We start from the raw sequence: 18,446 nt of genomic DNA on the forward strand, positions 1-18,446 counted from the left end.
CGGGGCCAATCACAAGCCCGCGCAAAGTGTCAATCATCCCGCCGGGCCCTGCCACTCCCACCCCGCCAGGGAGCCAATCACAACCCCGCCCCACCTGTCAATCATCCCACCTGGCTCAGCCCCCCCCACCCCGCCAGGCAGCCAATCACAACCCCGCGCCGGCTGTCAATCATCCCACCAGGCTCAGCCCCTCCCACCCCGCCACGCAGCCAATCACAGCCCGGCCCCGCCTGTCAATCATCCCACTGGGTACACCACGCCACCGCGCTAGGGAGCCAATCACAACCCCGCCCCACCTGTCAATCATCCCACCTGGCTCAGCCCCCCCCACCCCGCCAGGCAGCCAATCACAACCACGCTCCGCCTGTCAATCATCCCACCTGCCTCAGTCCCCCCCCACCCCGCCAGGCGGCCAATCACAACCCCGCCCCAGCTGTCAATCATCCCTCCTGGCTCAGCCACTCCCAGCCGGCTAGGGAGCCAATCACAGCCCCGCACCTCCTGTCAATCATCCCACCGGGCACCACCTCTCCCACCCTGCCACGCAGCCAATCACAAATCTGCACCACCTGTCAATCATCTCACTGGGCACGTCATTCCCCCACCTAGGGAGCCAATCACCACCCCGCGCCGCCTGTCAATCATCCCACCTGGCTCAGCCACACCCACCCGCCTAGGGAGCCAATGACAACCCCGCGCCGCCTGTCAATCATCCCACCTGGCTCAGCCACTCCCACCCGACCAGGCAGCCAATCACAACCCCGCCCCGGCTGTCAATCATCCCACAGGCACGCCACTCCCCCACCTAGGGACCCAATCACCACCCCGCGCCACCTGTCAATCATCCCACCTGGCTCAGCCCCCCCGCCCCCCCCACCAGGCGGCCAATCACAACCCCACACCGCCTGTCAATCATCCCACCAGGCTCAGCCCCTCCCACCCCACCACGCAGCCAATCGCAGCCCGGCCCCTCCTGTCAATCACGGCTCCCGGTGCCCCCCCCCCCCCCCGCAAGCCGCCGCACCCCCCGTTAGCAGCCGAAACAACCGACCCGCGCCGTTTCCGCGGGGATTTGCGGCACGAAGGCGTTTACTCGTGGGGCGCGGGGCCGTGGGGGCGCAGCTGGCGCAGGGCCCAGCGGCGGTGGCGCAGGCGCTGGCGCAGCCGCCCGTAGTGGCGCGCGCGGGACTCGAACCCCGGCCCCAGGGCGCGGAAGGCGGACAGCGCCCCCCGCAGGCCGGAGGACTCGGCGGAGGCGGCGGCGGCTTCGGAGAGGAGGAGGGACCTGGGGGGAGACGGGGGGGGCGGTGGGCGCTGTGGGGGGCTGTGGGGGCTATGGGGCGGTATGGGGGGCTGTGGGGTCTATGGGGGGCTATGGGGCGGTATGGGGGGCTATGGGGGGCTATGGGGGCTATGGGGGGCTATGGGGGGCTATGGGGTGGTATGGGGTGGTATGGGGCTCTATGGGGTCTATGGGGTGCTATGGGGGGCTGTGGGGGGCTATGGGGGCTATGGGGTGGTATGGGGGGCTATGGGGGGCTATGGGAGCTATGGGGGCTATGGGGCAGTATGGGGGTCTATGGGGGGTATGGGGGGCTGTGGGGGGCTATGGGGGGCTTATGGGGGTCTATGGGGGGCTATGGGGTCTATGGGGTCTATGGGGTGGTATGGGGGGCTATGGGGGGCTATGGGGGGGTATGGGGGGCTATGGGGGCTATGGGGGGGCTATGGGGTCTATGGGGGCTATGGGGGGCTATGGGGTGGTATGGGGGGCTATGGGGGGCTATGGGGTGCTATGGGGGGCTGTGGGGCAGTATGGGGGGCTATGGGGGGCTATGGGTGGTATGGGGGGCTATGGGGGGCTATGGGGCGCTATGGGGTGCTATGGGGGGCTATGGGGCGGTATGGGGGGCTATGGGGGGCTATGGGGTGGTATGGGGTGCTATGGGGGGCTATGGGGCGGTATGGGGGGCTATGGGGCGGTATGAAGGGCTATAGGGGGCTATGGGGTCTATGGGGTGCTATGGGGGGCTGTGGGGGGCTATGGGGGGCTATGGGGTCTATGGGGTGGTATGGGGGGCTGTGGGAGGCTATGGGGCGCTATGGGGTCTATGGGGTGGTATGGGGGGCTGTGGGGGGCTGTGGGGGGCTGTGGGAGTCTATGGGGGGCTATGGGGTCTATGGGGTGGTGTGGGGGGCTATGGGGGGCTTATGGGGGGCTTATGGGGGGCTATGGGGGGCTATGGGGTCTATGGGGTCTATGGGGTGGTATGGGGGGCTATGGGGGGCTATGGGGGGGTATGGGGGGCTATGGGGGCTATGGGGTCTATGGGGTGCTATGGGGGGCTGTGGGGGGCTATGGGGGGTGATGGGGTCTATGGGATGGTATGGGGGGCTGTGGGGGGCTGTGGGAGTCTATGGGGGGCTATGGGGTCTATGGGGCTCTATGGGGTGGTATGGGGGGCTATGGGGGCTATGGGGTGGTATGGGGGGCTATGGGGTGGTATGGGGGGCTATGGGGGGCTATGGGGGGCTGTGGGGGGCTATGGGGCAGTATGGGGGGCTATGGGGGCTATGGGGAGGTATGGGGGGCTATGGGGGGCTATGGGGCGGTATGGGGGGCTATGGGGTCTATGGGGCTCTATGGGGTCTATGGGGGGCTATGGGGGGCTATGGGGGGCTGTGGGGGGCCGTGGGGTCTATGTGGGACTATGGGGTCTATGGGGTGCTATGGGGTGGTATGGGGTTGTATGGGGTCTATGGGGCTCTATGGGGTCTATGGGGTCTATGGGGCGCTATGGGGGGCTGTGGGGGGCTGTGGGGGGCTGTGGGGAGCTGTGGGGGGCTGTGGGGCTCTATGGGTTCTATGGGTCTCTATGGTCCCCATGGGTCCCCATGGGTCCCTATGGGTCTCTATGGGTCTCTATGGGTCCCTATGGGTCTCTATGGGTCTCTATGGGTCCCTATGGGTCTCTATGGGTCTCTATGGGTCCCTATGGGTCTCTATGGGTCCCTATGGGTCCCCATGGGTCTCTATGGGTCTCTATGGGTCCCTATGGGTCTCTATGGGTCCCTATGGGTCTCTATGGGTCTCTATGGGTCCCTATGGGTCTCTATGGGTCCCTATATTCCCCATGGGCCTCTATGGGTCTCTATGGTCCCTATGGGTCTCTATGGGTCCCTATGGGTCCCTATGGGTCTCTATGGGTCCCTATGGGTCCCCATGGGTCTCTATGGGTCTCTATGGGTCCCTATGGGTCCCTATGGGTCTCTATGGGTCTCTATGGGTCTCTATAGGTCGCTATGGGTCCCTATGTTCCCCATGGGTCTCTATGGGTCCCTATGGGTCTCTATGGGTCCCCATGGGTCCCTATGGGTCTCTATGGGTCTCTATGGGTCTCTATGGGTCTCTATGGGTCCCTATGTTCCCCATGGGCCTCTATGGGTCTCTATGGTCCCCATGGGTCTCTATGGTTTCTATGGGTCTCTATGGGTCCCTATGGGTCTCTATGGTCTCTATGGGTCCCCATGGGTCCCTATTGGTCCCCATGGGTCTCTATGGGTCCCTATGGGTCTCTATGGGTCCCTATATTCCCCATGGGCCTCTATGGGTCTCTATGGTCCCTATGGGTCTCTATGGGTCCCTATGGGTCCCAATGGGTGTCTATGGGTCCCCATGGGTCCGTATGGGTCCCTATGTGTTCTATGGGTCCCTATGGGTCTCTATGGGTCCCCATGGGTCCCTATGTTCCCCATGGGTCTCTATGGGTCTCTATGGTCCCCATGGGTCTCTATGGTTTCTATGGGTCTCCATGGGTCCCTATGGGTCTCTATGGTCTCTATGGGTCCCCATGGGTCCCTATTGGTCCCCATGGGTCTCTATGGGTCCCTATGGGTCTCTATGGGTCCCTATATTCCCCATGGGCCTCTATGGGTCTCTATGGGTCCCTATATTTCCCATGGGCCTCTATGGGTCTCTATGGGTCCCTATATTCCCCATGGGTCCCTATGGGTCTCTATGGGTCCCTATATTCCCCATGGGTCCCAATGGGTCTCTATGGGTCCCCATGGGTCCCTATATTCCCCATGGGTCTCTATGGGTCTCTATGTTCCCCATGGGTCTCTATGGGTCTCTATGGTCCCCATGGGTCGCTATGGGTCCCTATGTTCCCCATGGGTCCCTATGGGTCTCTATGGGTCCCTATGGGTCTCTATGGTCCCCATGGGTCCCTATGGGTGTCTATGGGTCCCTATGGGTCCCTATGTTCCCCATGGGTCCCTATGGGTCCCTATGTTCCCCATGGGTCCCTATGGGTCTCTATGGGTCCCTATGGGTCCCTATGTTCCCCATGGGTCCCTATGGGTCCCTATGTTCCCCATGGGTCCCTATGGGTCTCTATGGGTCTCCATGGTCCCCATGGGTCCCTATGGGTCCCTATGTTCCCCATGGGTCCCCATGGGTCTCTATGGTCCCCATGGGTCCCCGCGCCCACCTGATGCTCCGGTGCGCCTCCACCAGCCCGGGCGGGTACGTGTCCAGCAGCACCCTCAGCTCCTCCAACCTACGAACCCCCTTAATGAACCGAGCCCGTAACGAGCCCCGCCCCCTCCCCCGCGGCTGGGCGGGGCCAGCCCCCGAAGCCCCGCCCCCTTCCCAGCCCACCAACCGGATCTTGAGCAGCAGCGCCGCCCCCTGCGCCTCCAGGTACCGCCCGCGCCGCCGGTCCCGCTCCGCCCAGGCGGCCGCCTGCCCCGCCAGCCGCCCCAAAAGCGCCGCGATTCGCCCCAAAACCTGCGGGAGGGCCGGGGGGAGGGTGGAGTCGGCCGCACCGCCCCCGTTTTACAAATAAACCGCCCCAAAAGCGGCAGAAAACGCCCCGAAAAATACCTCGGGGAGCAGGCGGCGCTGGCGGGACAGCAGCTCCCGGAGGGCGTGGCCACGGCGGCGGGCGTGGCCGAGGCGGCGCGTCTCATTGGCCAGCGCCCGGGCCACGCCCCCCGGTGGGAGGGGCTTCGAGGCCACGCCCCCCGGTGGGAGGGGCCCCGACGCTCCGCCCTCTGGTGGGAGGGGCCCTGAGTCTCCGCCCTCCAGTGGGAGGGGCCCTGAGTCTCCATCCTCCGGTGGGAGGGGCCCTGAGGCCACGCCCCCCGGTGGGAGGGGCCCCGAGGCTCCGCCCTCCGGTGGGAGGGGCCCTGAGTCTCCATCCTCTGGTGGGAGGGGCCCCGAGGCTCCGCCCTCCGGTGGGAGGGGCCCCGAGGCTCCGCCCCCGTGGTAATCGGCCAATGAGGCGGCTTTGCGGGCCAGGTGGAGCTGGAGGGCGGGGAGGAGGAGGCGGCGCAGCGGGGCGGGGTCCTAAAGGGGCGGGGTTAAAGGGGGCGGGGCTGGATGCCGGGGTGCTCACCCGGATGCCTGGGTCCCTCGGGGCACTCCTGGGTCCCTCCTGAATGCCTGGGTCCCTTGGGGCACTCCTGGGTCCCTCCTGAATGCCTGGGTCCCTTGGGGCACTCCTGGGTCCCTCCCGAACTCCTGGGTCCCTCCCGAACTCCTGGGTCCCTTGGGGCACTCCTGGGTCCCTCCCGAACTCCTGGGTCCCCTATCTGGGTCCCTCCCGAACTCCTGGGTCCCTTGGGGCACTCCTGGGTCCCTCCCTGAATTCCTGGGTCCCTTGGGGCACTCCTGGGTCCCTCCCGAACTCCTGGGTCCCTCCTGAACTCCTGGGTCCCCCCCGAACTCCTGGGTCCCGTGGGGCACTCCTGGGTCCCTCCCCAGGGGGATTTACCTGCGGGGGGGGCAGTGACGTCATCAGGGGGTTTCCCCGGCGCACTTGGGCCAACGTGAGGGCTCGTTCCACTGCCTGGAAACTCTGCGGGGTTTGGGGTGAATTCGGGGGGATTTGGGGCTCTATGGGGCCCTATGGGTCCCTATGGGTCCCTATGGGTCCCAATTGGTCTCTATGGGGCTCTATGGGGTTCTATGGAGCTCTATGGGGCTCTATGGGGCTCTATGGGGCGCCACTGATCCCAATGCATCTCTATGGGTCCCAATGGGTCCCCATGGGTCCCTATGGGGCTCTATGGGTCCCAATGGGTGTCTATGGGTCCCTATGGGTCGCTATTGGTCTCTATGGGTCTCTATGGGGCTCCATGGGTTTCTATAGGTCTCTATGGGTCTCTATGGGGCTCCATGGATTTCTATGGGTCGCAATTGGTCTTTATGGGGTTCTATGGGGCTCTATGGGTCTCTATGGGTCCCAATTGGTCTCTGTGGGGCTCTATGGGGCTCTGTGGTCTCTATGGGGATCTATGGGGTTCTATGGGTCTCTATGGGTCCCCATGGGTCCCAATTGGTCTCTATGGGGCTCTATGGAGCTCTATGGGGCTCTATGGGGCGCCACTGGTCCCAATGGGTCTCTATGGGTCCCAATGGGTCTCTATGGGTCTCTATGGGTCCCAATGGGTCTCTATGGGTCTCTATGGGTCTCTATGGGTCTCTATGGGTCCCAATGGGTCTCTATGGGTCTCTATGGGTCCCAATGGGTCTCTATGGGTCTCTATGGGTCCCTATGAGTCTCTATGGGTCCCTATGGGGCTCCATGGATTTCTATGGGTCGCGATTGGTCTCTATGGGTCTCTACGGGTTTCTATGGGTCCCTATGAGTCTCTATGGGTCCCTATGGGTGTCTATGGGTCTCTATGGGGCTCCATGGGTTTCTATGGGTCGCGATTGGTCTCTATGGGTCACCATTGGTCTCTATGGGTCTCTATGGGGCTCCATGGGTGTCTATGGGTCACCATTGGTCTCTATGGGTCTTTATGGGGCTCCATGGGTTTCTATGGGTCACGATTGGTCTCTATGGGGCTCTATGGGGCTCTATGGGGCTCTATGGGTCCCAATTGGTCTCTATGGGGCTCTATGGGGCTCTGTGGTCTCTATGGGGATCTATGGGTTTCTATGGGTCCCTATGGGTTTCTATGGGTCCCTATGGGTCTTTATGGGTCCCAATGGGTGTCTATGGGTCTCTATGGGGCTCCATGGGGTTCTATAGGTCTCTATGGGTCTCTATGGGGCTCCATGGGTTTGTATGGGTCCCAATTGGTTTCTATGGGTCTCTCTGGTCTCTATGGGTCCCTATGGGTCCCTATGGGTCTCTATGGGTCTCTATGGGGCTCTATGGGTCTCTATGGGTCTCTATGGGGCTCTATTCATCAGGGCCAACTTCGGGGTGAATCCCGGGGTTTCTGGGCCGATTTTGGGGCAAATCCCGGGGTTTCGGTGCCCTCCCCGGGGGCTCGGGGTCGATTTTGGGGCGAATCCCGGGGTTTTTGGGTCATTTTGGGGCGAATCCCGGGGTTTCGGGGCCCTCCTCGGGGGCTCAGGGTCGATTTTGGGGCGAATCCCGGGGTTTTCGGGTCATTTTGGGGCGAATCCCGGGGTTTCGGGGCCCTCCCCGGGGGCTCAGGGTCGATTTTGGGGCGAATCCCGGGGTTTTTGGGTCGTTTCGGGGCGAATCAAGGGGGTTTTGGGGGGCACTCACCGGGGGGTCCTGGCGCAGCAGCTCCTGGAGCCCCGCCCACAGCCCCTCCCAGCGCAGCCATTGGCCGCGGGCCAGCGCCAGCCCCGCCCACGCCTGCCGGGGTCAGCCCAGGTCGCCCGGGGTTACTCGAGGTCAGCGCCGGGGCCGGGGTCACCCGAGGGCAACCGGACCCCACAATGGCCCCAATAGCCACGATGGCCCATTGTCCCCAATATTGTCCCCAGTGTCCCCAATATCGCATTGTCCCCAATGTCCCCAATACCCACAATGGCCCATTGTCCCCAATATTGTCCCCAATGGCCCCAATACCCACGATGGCCCATTGTCCCCAATGTCCCCAATACCCACGATGGCCCATTGTCCCCAATATTGTCCCCAATGTCCCCAATACCCACGATGGCCCATTGTCCCCAATATTGTCCCCAATGTCCCCAATATCCCATTGTCCCCAATGTCCCCAATGTCCCCAATACCCACGATGGCCCATTGTCCCCAATATTGTCCCCAGTGTCCCCAATATCCCATTGTCCCCAATGTCCCCAATGTCCCCAATACCCACAATGGCCCATTGACCCCAATATTGTCCCCAGTGTCCCCAATATCCCAATGTCCCCAATGTCCCCAATACCCACGATGGCCCATTGACCCCAATATTGTCCCCAATGTCCCCAATATCCCATTGTCCCGAATGTCCCCAATACCCACGATGGCCCATTGACCCCAATATTGTCCCCAATGTCCCCAATACCCACAATGGCCCATTGTCCCAAATATTGTCCCCAATACCCACGATGGCCCATTGACCCCAATATTGTCCCCAATACCCACGATGGCCCGTTGTCCCCAATGGCCCATTGATCCCAATATTGTCCCCAATGTCCCCATTGACCCCAATGTCCCATTGACCCCAATATCCCATTGTCCCCAATGTCCCATTGACCCCAATGTCTCCATCTCCCCAATATTGTCCCCAATGTCCCATTGTCCCCAATGTCCCCAATGTCCCCATTGACCCCAATGTCCCCATTGACCCCAATGTCCCCATCACCCCCATTGACCCCAATGTCCCCATCTCCCGAATGTCCCATTGACCCCAATGTCCCCATCTCCCCAATATTGCCCCAATATCCCATTGACCCCAATGTCCCATTGTCCCAAATGTCCCCTTCTCCCCCAATATTGTCGCCAATGTCCCATTGTCCCCAATGTCCCCATCACCACCATTATCCCCATTGTCCCCAATGTCCCCTTGTCCCCAATGTCCCATCACCCCCATTGTCCCCAATGTCCCCATTATCCCCATTGACCCCAATGTCCCATTGACCCCATTGACCCCAATGTCCCATCACCCCCATTGACCCCAATGTCCCCATTGTCCCATTGACCCCAATGTCCCCAATGTTCCCATCACCCCCATTGTCCCCATTGTCCCCAGTGTCCCCAATGTCCCCATCACCCCCATTATCCCCATTGTCCCCAATGTCCCATTGACCCCAATGTCCCCAATGTCCCCATCACCCCCATTGTCCCCATTGTCCCCAGTGTCCCCAACACCCCCATTATCCCCATTGTCCCCAATGTCCCATTGTCCCCAATGTCCCCATTGTCCCCATCACCCCCATTGTCCCCATTGTCCCCAATGTCCCATTGACCCCAATGTCCCCATCACTCCCATTGACCCCAATGTCCCCAATGTCCCCATCACCCCCATTGTCCCCATTGACCCCAATGTCCCATCACCCCCATTGACCCCAATGTCCCATTGACCCCATTGTCCCCAATGTCCCCATTGACCCCAATGTCCCATTGACCCCATTGTCCCCATTGTCCCCATTGTCCCATTGACCCCAATGTCCCCATTGACCCCAATGTCCCATTGACCCCAATGTCCCCATTGTCCCCATCACCCCCATTATCCCCATTGACCCCAATGTCCCCATCACCCCCATTGTCCCCATTGACCCCAGTGTCCCCAATGTCCCCATACCCCCATTATCCCCATTGTCCCCAATGTCCCATTGACCCCAATGTCCCCATCACTCCCATTGACCCCAATGTCCCATTGACCCCATTGTCCCCAATGTCCCCATTGACCCCAATGTCCCCATCACCCCCATTGTCCCCATTGACCCCAATGTCCCATTGACTCCATTGTCCCCAATGTCCCCATCACCCCCATTATCCCCATTATCCCCATTGACCCCAATGTCCCATTGACCTCAATGTCCCCAATGCCCTGTCACCCCCATTGTCCCCATTGTCCCATTGACCCCAATGTCCCATTGTCCCCAATGTCCCATTGACCCCAATGTCCCCATTGTCCCCAATGTCCCCATCACCCCCATTGACCCCAATGTCCCATTGACCCCATTGTCCCCAATGTCCCCATTGACCCCAATGTCCCCATCACCCCCATTGACCCCATTGACCCCATCACCCCCATCGTCCCCATGTCCCCACCTTCCTCAGCTCCCCGTCCGTCCTCGCTCCGACCCCCCGCAGCGGGGCCAGCCCGGGGTGCAGCTCCGTCACCTGCTCCTCCTCTGCGTCGACCAGCAATTAACGCCCCTCATTAACACCCCCCCGGCCTCATTACCCCCCCAGTACCCCCCAATTAACCCCCGCTCACCCCACAGCAGCTCCACGTCCGGCGCCGCCATCTCGGCCCCGCCGCCCGGCGCACAAATTACCTCACGATTCGCCCCAAAAAGCGCTTTTTTCAACCCGAAAGCCCCGCGGGGGAGCAGGGCGGGCGGCCCCGGGTGGTGTCCCCGAGAAACCGGGGTGGTGGCACCTCAAAAATGTCGCTAAAAAGGGACGTTAAGGGTCCCCCCCCCCTCCCGGCTGGCGCTTCGGGGTGTGAGGGGAGCGGGGAAAGGGCGGGAAACCGAGCGGAGCCGAAGAGACCCGAGCGGAGCCGAAGGGACCCGAGAGGAGCCGAAAGGACCCGAGCGGAGCCGAAGGGACCCGAGTGGAGCCGAAGGGACCCGAGTGGAGCCGAAGGGACCCGAGTGGAGCCGAAGGGACCCGAGTGGAGCCGAAGGGACCCGAGAGGAGCCGAAGGGACCCGAGAGGAGCCGAAAGGACCCGAGCGGAGCCGAAGGGACCCGAGTGGAGCCGAAGGGACCCGAGAGGAGCCGAAGGGACCCGAGAGGAGCCGAAAGGACCCGAACGCACCCGAAGGGACCCGAGCGGAGCCGAAGGGACCCGAGAGGGGCCGAAGGGACCCGAATGCACCCGAAGGGACCCGAATGCACCCGAAGGGACCCGAGCGGAGCCGAAGGGACCCGAATGGAGCCGAAGGGACCCGAGCGCACCCGAAGGGACCCGAACGCACCCGAAGGGACCCGAACGCACCCGAAGGGACCCGAATCCGCCCGAGGGGGCCCGAACCCACCCGAAGGGACCCGAATCCGCCCGAAACGACCCGAACCCACCCCCGAAGGAACCCGAATGACACCGAAGGGACCCGAACCCACCCGAAGTGCCTCAAAAGGCGCCAAACTCCCAATCTCTGCTCTTTTTACCCCAAAACCCGGGTCCCCCCACCACCACGCCCGCCCCCCCATTGACCCCCCCCCCCGGCCCCTCCTCTCCCCCGCCCGCCCCCATTTTTCCCCATTTTTCCCCCATTTTCCCCACTCACGATCGTTTCCCGCCGCGGCGGCCGCTGCGAACGCCCAAGCCCCGCCCCTTCCCTCCCGCGGCGGCCAATCGGAAGCGAGGGGTGGGGCGCGTAGCGGCGGCGGCGCCGAGAGGAGCCGAAGATATCCGAACACAGCCGAGAGGAGCCGAACCCAACCGAAGGGACCCGAACCCGCCCGAAAGGACCCGAACCCGCCCGAAGGGACCCGAACCCTCCCGAAAAGACCCGAACCCGCCCGAAAGGACCCGAACCCACCCGAAGGGACCCGAAAAGACCCGAACCCTTCCGAAAAGACCCGAACCCTCCCGAAGAGACCCGAATCCGCCCGAAAAGACCCGAACCCACCCGAAAGGACCCGAACCCACCCGAAAAGACCCGAACCCTCCCGAAAAGACCCGAACCCGCCCGAAAGGACCCGAACCCACCCGAAAAGACCCGAACCCTCCCGAAAAGACCCGAACCCGCTCGAAAAGACCCGAATCCGCCCGAAGGGACCCGAACCCCGCTCCGTTCACTCTGGAACCTACTGCCGGCGCTCCGCGCACAAACCACCCCGTTCTACCCTCAAACTTCGTCCAGAAACGTTGTGTTTTTTGGGGGTTTGTTTTTTTTGGTGTTTTTTTTTTTTTTTTTTAATTTCTGGCGCCTAATCGTCGCCGAGCTCCTCCCCGTAGCGCTCCTGCAGCTCCAGCACGTTGTGGGCCGAGACGCGGCGCCAGCCGGCGGGCCCCACGTGGTAGACGGCGACGCGGCCGCCCGAGTAGGCGTCGCGGCGCGCCGCCTGGAAGATGGCGCGGCGGCACAGCGCGGCGGCGGCGGCGGCGTCCAGCCCCGGCCGCAGCCCCCGGTCCAGCACCCCGTAGGCGTAGGGGGAGCCGGAACCCACGGCGAAGGCGGAGCCGGGGACGCGGGTGCCGGAGCTGTCCACGTAGTACAGGCCTGGGGGGGTGGGGGGAGAGAGAGAGAGAGATGGGGGGGGGACATGTGGGGAGCGTGGGGACGCCCGGAGACACACGGGGAGCCAGAGAGGGCAGAGAGACATGTAGGGGGCCATAGGGACCCATAGGGAGCCATAGGGAGCCATAGAGACCCATAGGGAGCAAGGGGGACCCATAGGGACCCATAGGGACCATAGAGACCCATAGGGAGCAAGGGGGACCCATAGGGACCCATAGGGACCATAGAGACCCATAGGGAGCAATGGGGACCCGTAGGGACCCATAGGGACCATAGAGACCCATAGGGAGCAAGGGGGATGCATAGGGACCCATAGGGACCATAGAGACCCATAAGGAACAAGGGGAACCCCTAGGGACCATAGAGACCCATAGAGAGCAATGGGGACCCATAGGGACCCATAGAGACCCATAGGGAGCAAGTGGGACACACAGGGACCCATAGGAACCATAGAGACCCATAGGGAGCAATGGGGACCCATAGGGACCATAGAGACCCATAGAGAGCCATAGGGAGCAATGGGGACCCATAGGGACCCATAGGGAGCAAGGGGGACCCATAGGGACCATAGAGACCCATAGGGAGCAATGGGGACCCATAGGGAGCCATAGGGAGCAAGGGGGACACACAGGGACCCATAGGGAGCAAGGGGGACCCATAGAGACCCATAGGGACCATAGAGACCCATAGGGAGCAAGGGGGACCCATAGGGACCATAGAGACCCATAGAGAGCAATGGGGACCCATAGGGAGCCATAGGGAGCAAGGGGGACCCATAGGGACCCATAGGGACCATAGAGACCCATAGGGAGCAAGGGGGACCCGTAGGGACCATAGAGACCCATAGAGAGCAAGGGGGACCCATAGGGACCATAGGGACCCATAGGGAGCAAGGGGGACCCGTAGGGACCCATAGGGACCCATAGGGACCATAGAGACTCATAGGGAGCAATGGGGACCCATAGGGACCCATAGGGAGCAGGGGGACACACAGGGACCCATAGGGACCATAGAGACCCATAGGGAGCAAGGGGGACCCATAGGGACCCATAGGGACCCATAGGGACCATAGAGACCCATAGAGAGCAATGGGGACCCATAGGGACCATAGAGTCCCATAGAGAGCAATGGGGACCCATAGGGACCCATAGAGACCCATAGGGACCCATAGGGACCATAGAGTCCCATAGAGAGCAATGGGGACCCATAGGGACCCATAGGGACCATAGAGACCCATAGAGAGCAATGGGGACCCATAGGGACCCATAGGGACCATAGAGACCCATAGAGAGCAATGGGGACCCATAGGGACCCATAGAGACCCATAGGGAGCCATAGGGAGCAAGTGGGACACACAGGGACCCATAGGAACCATAGAGACCCATAGGGAGCAATGGGGACCCATAGGGACCATAGAGACCCATAGAGACCCATAGGGAGCAAGGGGGACCCATAGGGACCATAGAGACCCACAGGGACCCATAGGGACCATAGAGACCCATAGAGACCCATAGAGAGCCATAGGGAGCCATAGGGAGCAAGGGGGACCCGTAGGGACCCATAGGGACCATAGAGACCCATAGGGAGCAAGGGGGACCCGTAGGGACCATAGAGACCCATAGAGACCCATAGAGACCCATAGAGAGCCATAGGGAGCCATAGGGAGCCATAGGGAGCCATAGGGAGCAAGGGGGACCCATAGGGACCCATAGGGACCATAGAGACCCATAGGGAGCAAGGGGGACCCACAGAGACCCACAGAGACCCATAGGGACCATAGAGACCCATAGACAGCCATAGGGAGCCATGGGGACACATAGAGACCATACAAACCCATAGGGACCCATAGAGACCCATAGGGACCCACAGAGACCATACAAACCCATAGGAACCCATAGGGACCCATAGCGACCCATAGGGACTGATAGGGAGCCATAGGAAGCAATGGGGACACATAGGGACCACAGAGACCCACAGAGACCCATAGGGACCCATAGGGACCATGGCTACCAACCCCTTCCCATGGCCACCAAGACCTCCCCATGGTCACCAAGACCTTGTCCCATGGCCACCAAGACCTCAAGACCATCAATCCCTCCCCATGGCCACCAACCTCTTCCCATGGCCACCAAGACCCCAAGACCTTGTCCCATGGCCACCAAGACCTTCCCATGGCCACCAACCTCTTCCCATGGCCACCAAGACCCCAAGACCTCCCCATGGCCACCAAGACCTCCCCATGGCCACCAACCTCTTCCCATGGCCACCAAGACCTCCCCATGGCCACCAAGACCTCCCCATGGCCACCAATCTCTTCCCATGGCCACCAAGGCTCCAAGACCTTGTCCCATGGCCACCAAGACCTCAAGACCATCAATCCCTCCCCATGGCCACCAACCTCTTCCCATGGCCACCAAGACCTCAAGACCTTGTCCCCTGGCCACCAAGACCTCAAGACCATCAATCCCTCCCCATGGCCACCAACCTCTTCCCATGGCCACCAAGACCCCAAGACCTTGTCCCATGGCCCCCAAGACCTCCCCATGGCCGCCAACCTCTTCCCATGGCCACCAAGACCTCAAGACCACCAATCCCTCCCCACGGCCACCAAGACCTCCCCATGGCCGCCAACCTCTTCCCATGGCCACCAAGACCCCAAGACCTTGTCCCATGGCCACCAAGACCTTCCCATGGCCGCCAACCTCTTCCCATGGCTACCAAGACCTCCCCATGGCCACCAAGACCTCCCCATGGCCACCAACCTCTTCCCATGGCCACCAAGACCCCAAGACCTTGTCCCATGGCCACCAAGACCTCAAGACCATCAATCCCTCCCCATGGCCACCAAGACCTCCCCATGGCCACCAACCTCTTCCCATGACCACCAAGACCCCAAGACCTTGTCCCATGGCCACCAAGACCTTCCCATGGCCGCCAACCTCTTCCCATGGCCACCAAGACCTCCCCATGGCCACCAAGACCTCCCCATGGCCACCAAGAGCCCCAAAACCCACCTGGCCCCCTCTTGTCCCAGCCGGCGATCATGGTCCCCATGCTGAGCCCCATGCCCCGGTACTGGTACACCATGTTGGCCAGCAGCTTGGAGGCGGCGGCCACCGAGACGGGCTCCTTGTTGCGCAGGCGGTAGACGCGGCACTGGCGGGCCAGCAGGCGCTCCCAGAAGCTGCAGTCGGCCGCCCCGCCGGCCATGGTGCCCACCAGGCGCTCGCTGATCTCCAGCACCTTCTCCACCGTCTGCGACGCGATGTACGAGCCGGCCGTGGCGCGCGAGTCCACCGCCACCACCACGCCGTGCGGGAACTGGGCGGGGGGGGGAAGAAACGGGGGGTTTGGGGGTGTGGAGTGAGGTTTGAGGGGCGTACGGTGAAGTTTTGGGGGCGTACGGTGAAGTTTTGGGGGCGTACGGTGGTTACGCGTAAAGACAATTACCCAGCAAGGGGCCTTTGTGGGAATCCAATGTGGGGCAGATTTGGGGTCCCAAAGGGTTTTGGGGTCTCAAGGGGTTATGGGGCCCAAGGGGTTATGGGGTCTCAAGGGGTTATGGGGTCTCAAGGGGTTATGGGTCATACAATGAAGTTTTGGGGGCGTACGGTGAAGTTTTGGGGGCGTAGGGTGGTTACGTGTAAAGAGAATAACCCAACAAGGGGCCTTTGTGGGAATCCAACGTGGGGCAGATTTGGGGTCCCAAGGGGGTTTGGGGTCTCAAGGGGTTATGGGGCCCAAGGGGTTATGGGGTCTCAAGGGGTTATGGGGTCTCAAGGGGTTATGGGTCATACAATGAAGTTTTGGGGGCGTACGGTGAAGTTTTGGGGGCGTAGGGTGGTTACGTGTAAAGAGAATAACCCAACAAGGGGCCTTTGTGGGAATCCAACATGGGGCAGATTTGGGGTCCCAAGGGGGTTTGGGGTCTCAAGGGGTTATGGGGCCCAAGGGGTTATGGGGTCTCAAGGGGTTATGGGGTCTCAAGGGGTTCTGGGGTCATACAATGAAGTTTTGGGGTCATACAATGAAGTTTTGGGGGCGTAGGGTGGTTACGCGTAAAGACAATAACCCACCAAGGGGCCTTTGTGGGAATCCAATGTGGGGCAGATTTGGGGTCCCAAGGGGGTTTGGGGTCTCAAGGGGTTATGGGGCCCAGGGGTTATGGGGTCTCAAGGGGTTATGGGGTCATACAATGAAGTTTTGGGGTCATACAATGAAGTTTTGGGGGCGTAGGGTGGTTACGTGTAAAGACAATAACCCACCAAGGGGCCCTTGTGGGAATCCAATGTGGGGCAGATTTGGGGTCCCAAAGGGTTTTGGGGTCTCAAGGGGTTATGGGGCCCAAGGGGTTATGGGGTCTCAAGGGGTTATGGGGTCTCAAGGGGTTATGGGTCATACAATGAAGTTTTGGGGGCGTACGGTGAAGTTTTGGGGGCGTAGGGTGGTTACGTGTAAAGAGAATAACCCAACAAGGGGCCTTTGTGGGAATCCAACGTGGGGCAGATTTGGGGTCCCAAGGGGGTTTGGGGTCTCAAGGGGTTATGGGGTCATACGATGAAGTTTTGGGGTCACACAGTGAAGTTTTGGGGGCGTAGGGTGAGGTTTTGGGGTGAAACGAGGGGGTTTTGGGGTCCCACGCTGGTTACGCGTAAAGACAATTACCCACCAAGCGGCCTTTGTGGGAACCCAACAAGGGGTAATTTTGGGGTCCCAAAGGGGTTTTTGGGGTCCAAACAAGGGGGTTTGGGGTCCCGAGGGGTTTTGGGGTCCCACGGTGAAGTTTTGGGGGCGGACGGTGAAGTTTTGGGGGCAAACAAGGGGGTTTTGGGGGCGGACGGTGAAGTTTTGGGGGCGCGTTTAGGGATCCAACGTGGGGCAGTTCTGGGGTCCCAAAGTGGCATTTTTGGGTCCCAAACGGCATTTTTGGGTCGCAAAGTGGCATTTTTGGGTCCCTAACGGATATTTTTGGGTCCCCAAGGGTTTTTTTGGGTCCTAAAGGGACATTTCTGGGTCCCCAAGGGGCATTTTTGGGGTCCCAAAGGGGCATTTTTGGATCCCCAAGGTTATTTTTGGGTCCCTAAAGGGCATTTTTGGGTCCCCAAGTGTCATTTTTGGGTCCCAAAGAGGCATTTCTGGGTCCCTAGCGGATATTTTTGGGCCCCCAAGTGTCATTTTTGGGTCCCAAAGGGCATTTTTGGGGTCTCCAAGTGTCATTTTTGGGTCCCAAAGGGCATTTTTGGGCCCCCAAGGGGCATTTTTTGGTCCCAAAGGGCATTTTTGGGGTCTCCAAGTGTCATTTTTGGGTCCCCAAGTGGCATTTTTGGGTCCCGAAGAGGCATTTCTGGGTCCCTAGCGGATATTTTTGGGTCCCCAGGGTTATTTTTGGGCCCCCAAGTGTCATTTTTTGGACCCAAATGGCATTTTTGGGTCCCCAAGGGGCATTTTTGGATCCCCAAGATTATTTTTGGGTCCCCAAGTGGCATTTTTGGGTCCATAAAGCGCATTTCTGGGTCCCCAAGGTTACTTTTGGGTCCCAAAGTGGCATTTTTGGGTCCCCAAAGGGCATTTTTGTGTCCGTGAGGTTATTTTTTGGTCCCCAAGTGGCATTTTTGGGTCCCTAAGGGGCATTTCTTGGTCCTAAAGGCGCATTTTTGGGTCCCCAAGTCGCATTTTTGGGTCCCAAAGGGCATTTTTGGGCCCCCAAGGGGCATTTCTGGTTCCCCAAAAGGCATTTTTGGGCCCCCAAGTCTCATTTTTGGGTCCCAAAGTGTCATTTTTGGGTCCCCAAAGGGCATTTTTGGGCCCCCAAGTATCATTTTTGGGTCCCAAAGTGTCATTTTTGGGTCCCCAAGGGGCATTTTTGGGTCCCAAGTGTCATTTCTGGGTCCCCAAGGGGCATTTTTAGGTCCCCAAGGGGCATTTCTGGGTCCTAAAGGAGCATTTCTGGGTCCTAAAGGAGCATTTCTGGGTCCCCAAGTGTCATTTCTGGGCCCCCGAAGGCGCGTTGGGGCGCTCACCTTGCAGGCCAGGGTGGTGGTTCCGTGCAGGATCCGGATCCCGGGCCCCGGCAAGTCCGCGGGTTCGAATCCCCAGTTCGGCGCCTCCAGCGCCGGGGGCGGCCCGAGGGGGGCCCGGAGCAGCGGGAAAGCGGCCCCGAGGCCGTTTTGGGGCCGTTCGGCCGCATCTCGGAGCTCCGGAGAGCGCAGGACGTCCGCCAGCGCCATCTTGGAGAAAAAAAAAAAAAAAAAAACACGAAAAAAAGGGCGGAAAAGCGGAAAAAAAAAAGGGGCGCGCATGCGCGCTGC

General features: G+C 60.9%; 2 protein-coding genes across 2 annotated transcripts in view; both read right to left on the bottom strand.

Moving 5' to 3' along the window:
• LOC135999323 (uncharacterized) overlaps positions 1 to 11,238 on the bottom strand; it is a 171,100-nt gene extending 159,862 nt beyond the window's left edge. The window contains 8 exon segments of the mRNA XM_065652884.1: positions 4,494 to 4,562; positions 4,668 to 4,792; positions 4,889 to 5,353; positions 5,781 to 5,864; positions 7,536 to 7,628; positions 9,996 to 10,078; positions 10,165 to 10,342; positions 11,182 to 11,238. Of these exon segments, the coding sequence (XP_065508956.1) occupies positions 4,494 to 4,562; positions 4,668 to 4,792; positions 4,889 to 5,353; positions 5,781 to 5,864; positions 7,536 to 7,628; positions 9,996 to 10,078; positions 10,165 to 10,195 (950 nt within the window). The 5' untranslated portion in view covers positions 10,196 to 10,342; positions 11,182 to 11,238.
• A 529-nt stretch (positions 11,239 to 11,767) lies between these two features.
• On the bottom strand, positions 11,768 to 18,389 carry PSMB5 (proteasome 20S subunit beta 5). Its single transcript, XM_065653029.1, has 3 exons — positions 18,159 to 18,389; positions 15,153 to 15,459; positions 11,768 to 12,120 (listed from the first exon to the last, which is right to left on the bottom strand). Exons 1-3 carry the CDS (start codon positions 18,363 to 18,365, stop codon positions 11,828 to 11,830), a joined length of 807 nt encoding a protein of 268 aa, XP_065509101.1. The 5' UTR covers positions 18,366 to 18,389; the 3' UTR covers positions 11,768 to 11,827.
• Between the last annotated feature and the right edge of the window lie 57 nt (positions 18,390 to 18,446).

Source organism: Caloenas nicobarica, chromosome 28 (genome assembly GCF_036013445.1).
Source record: "Caloenas nicobarica isolate bCalNic1 chromosome 28, bCalNic1.hap1, whole genome shotgun sequence".
NCBI classification, from domain to species: Eukaryota; Metazoa; Chordata; class Aves; order Columbiformes; family Columbidae; genus Caloenas; species Caloenas nicobarica.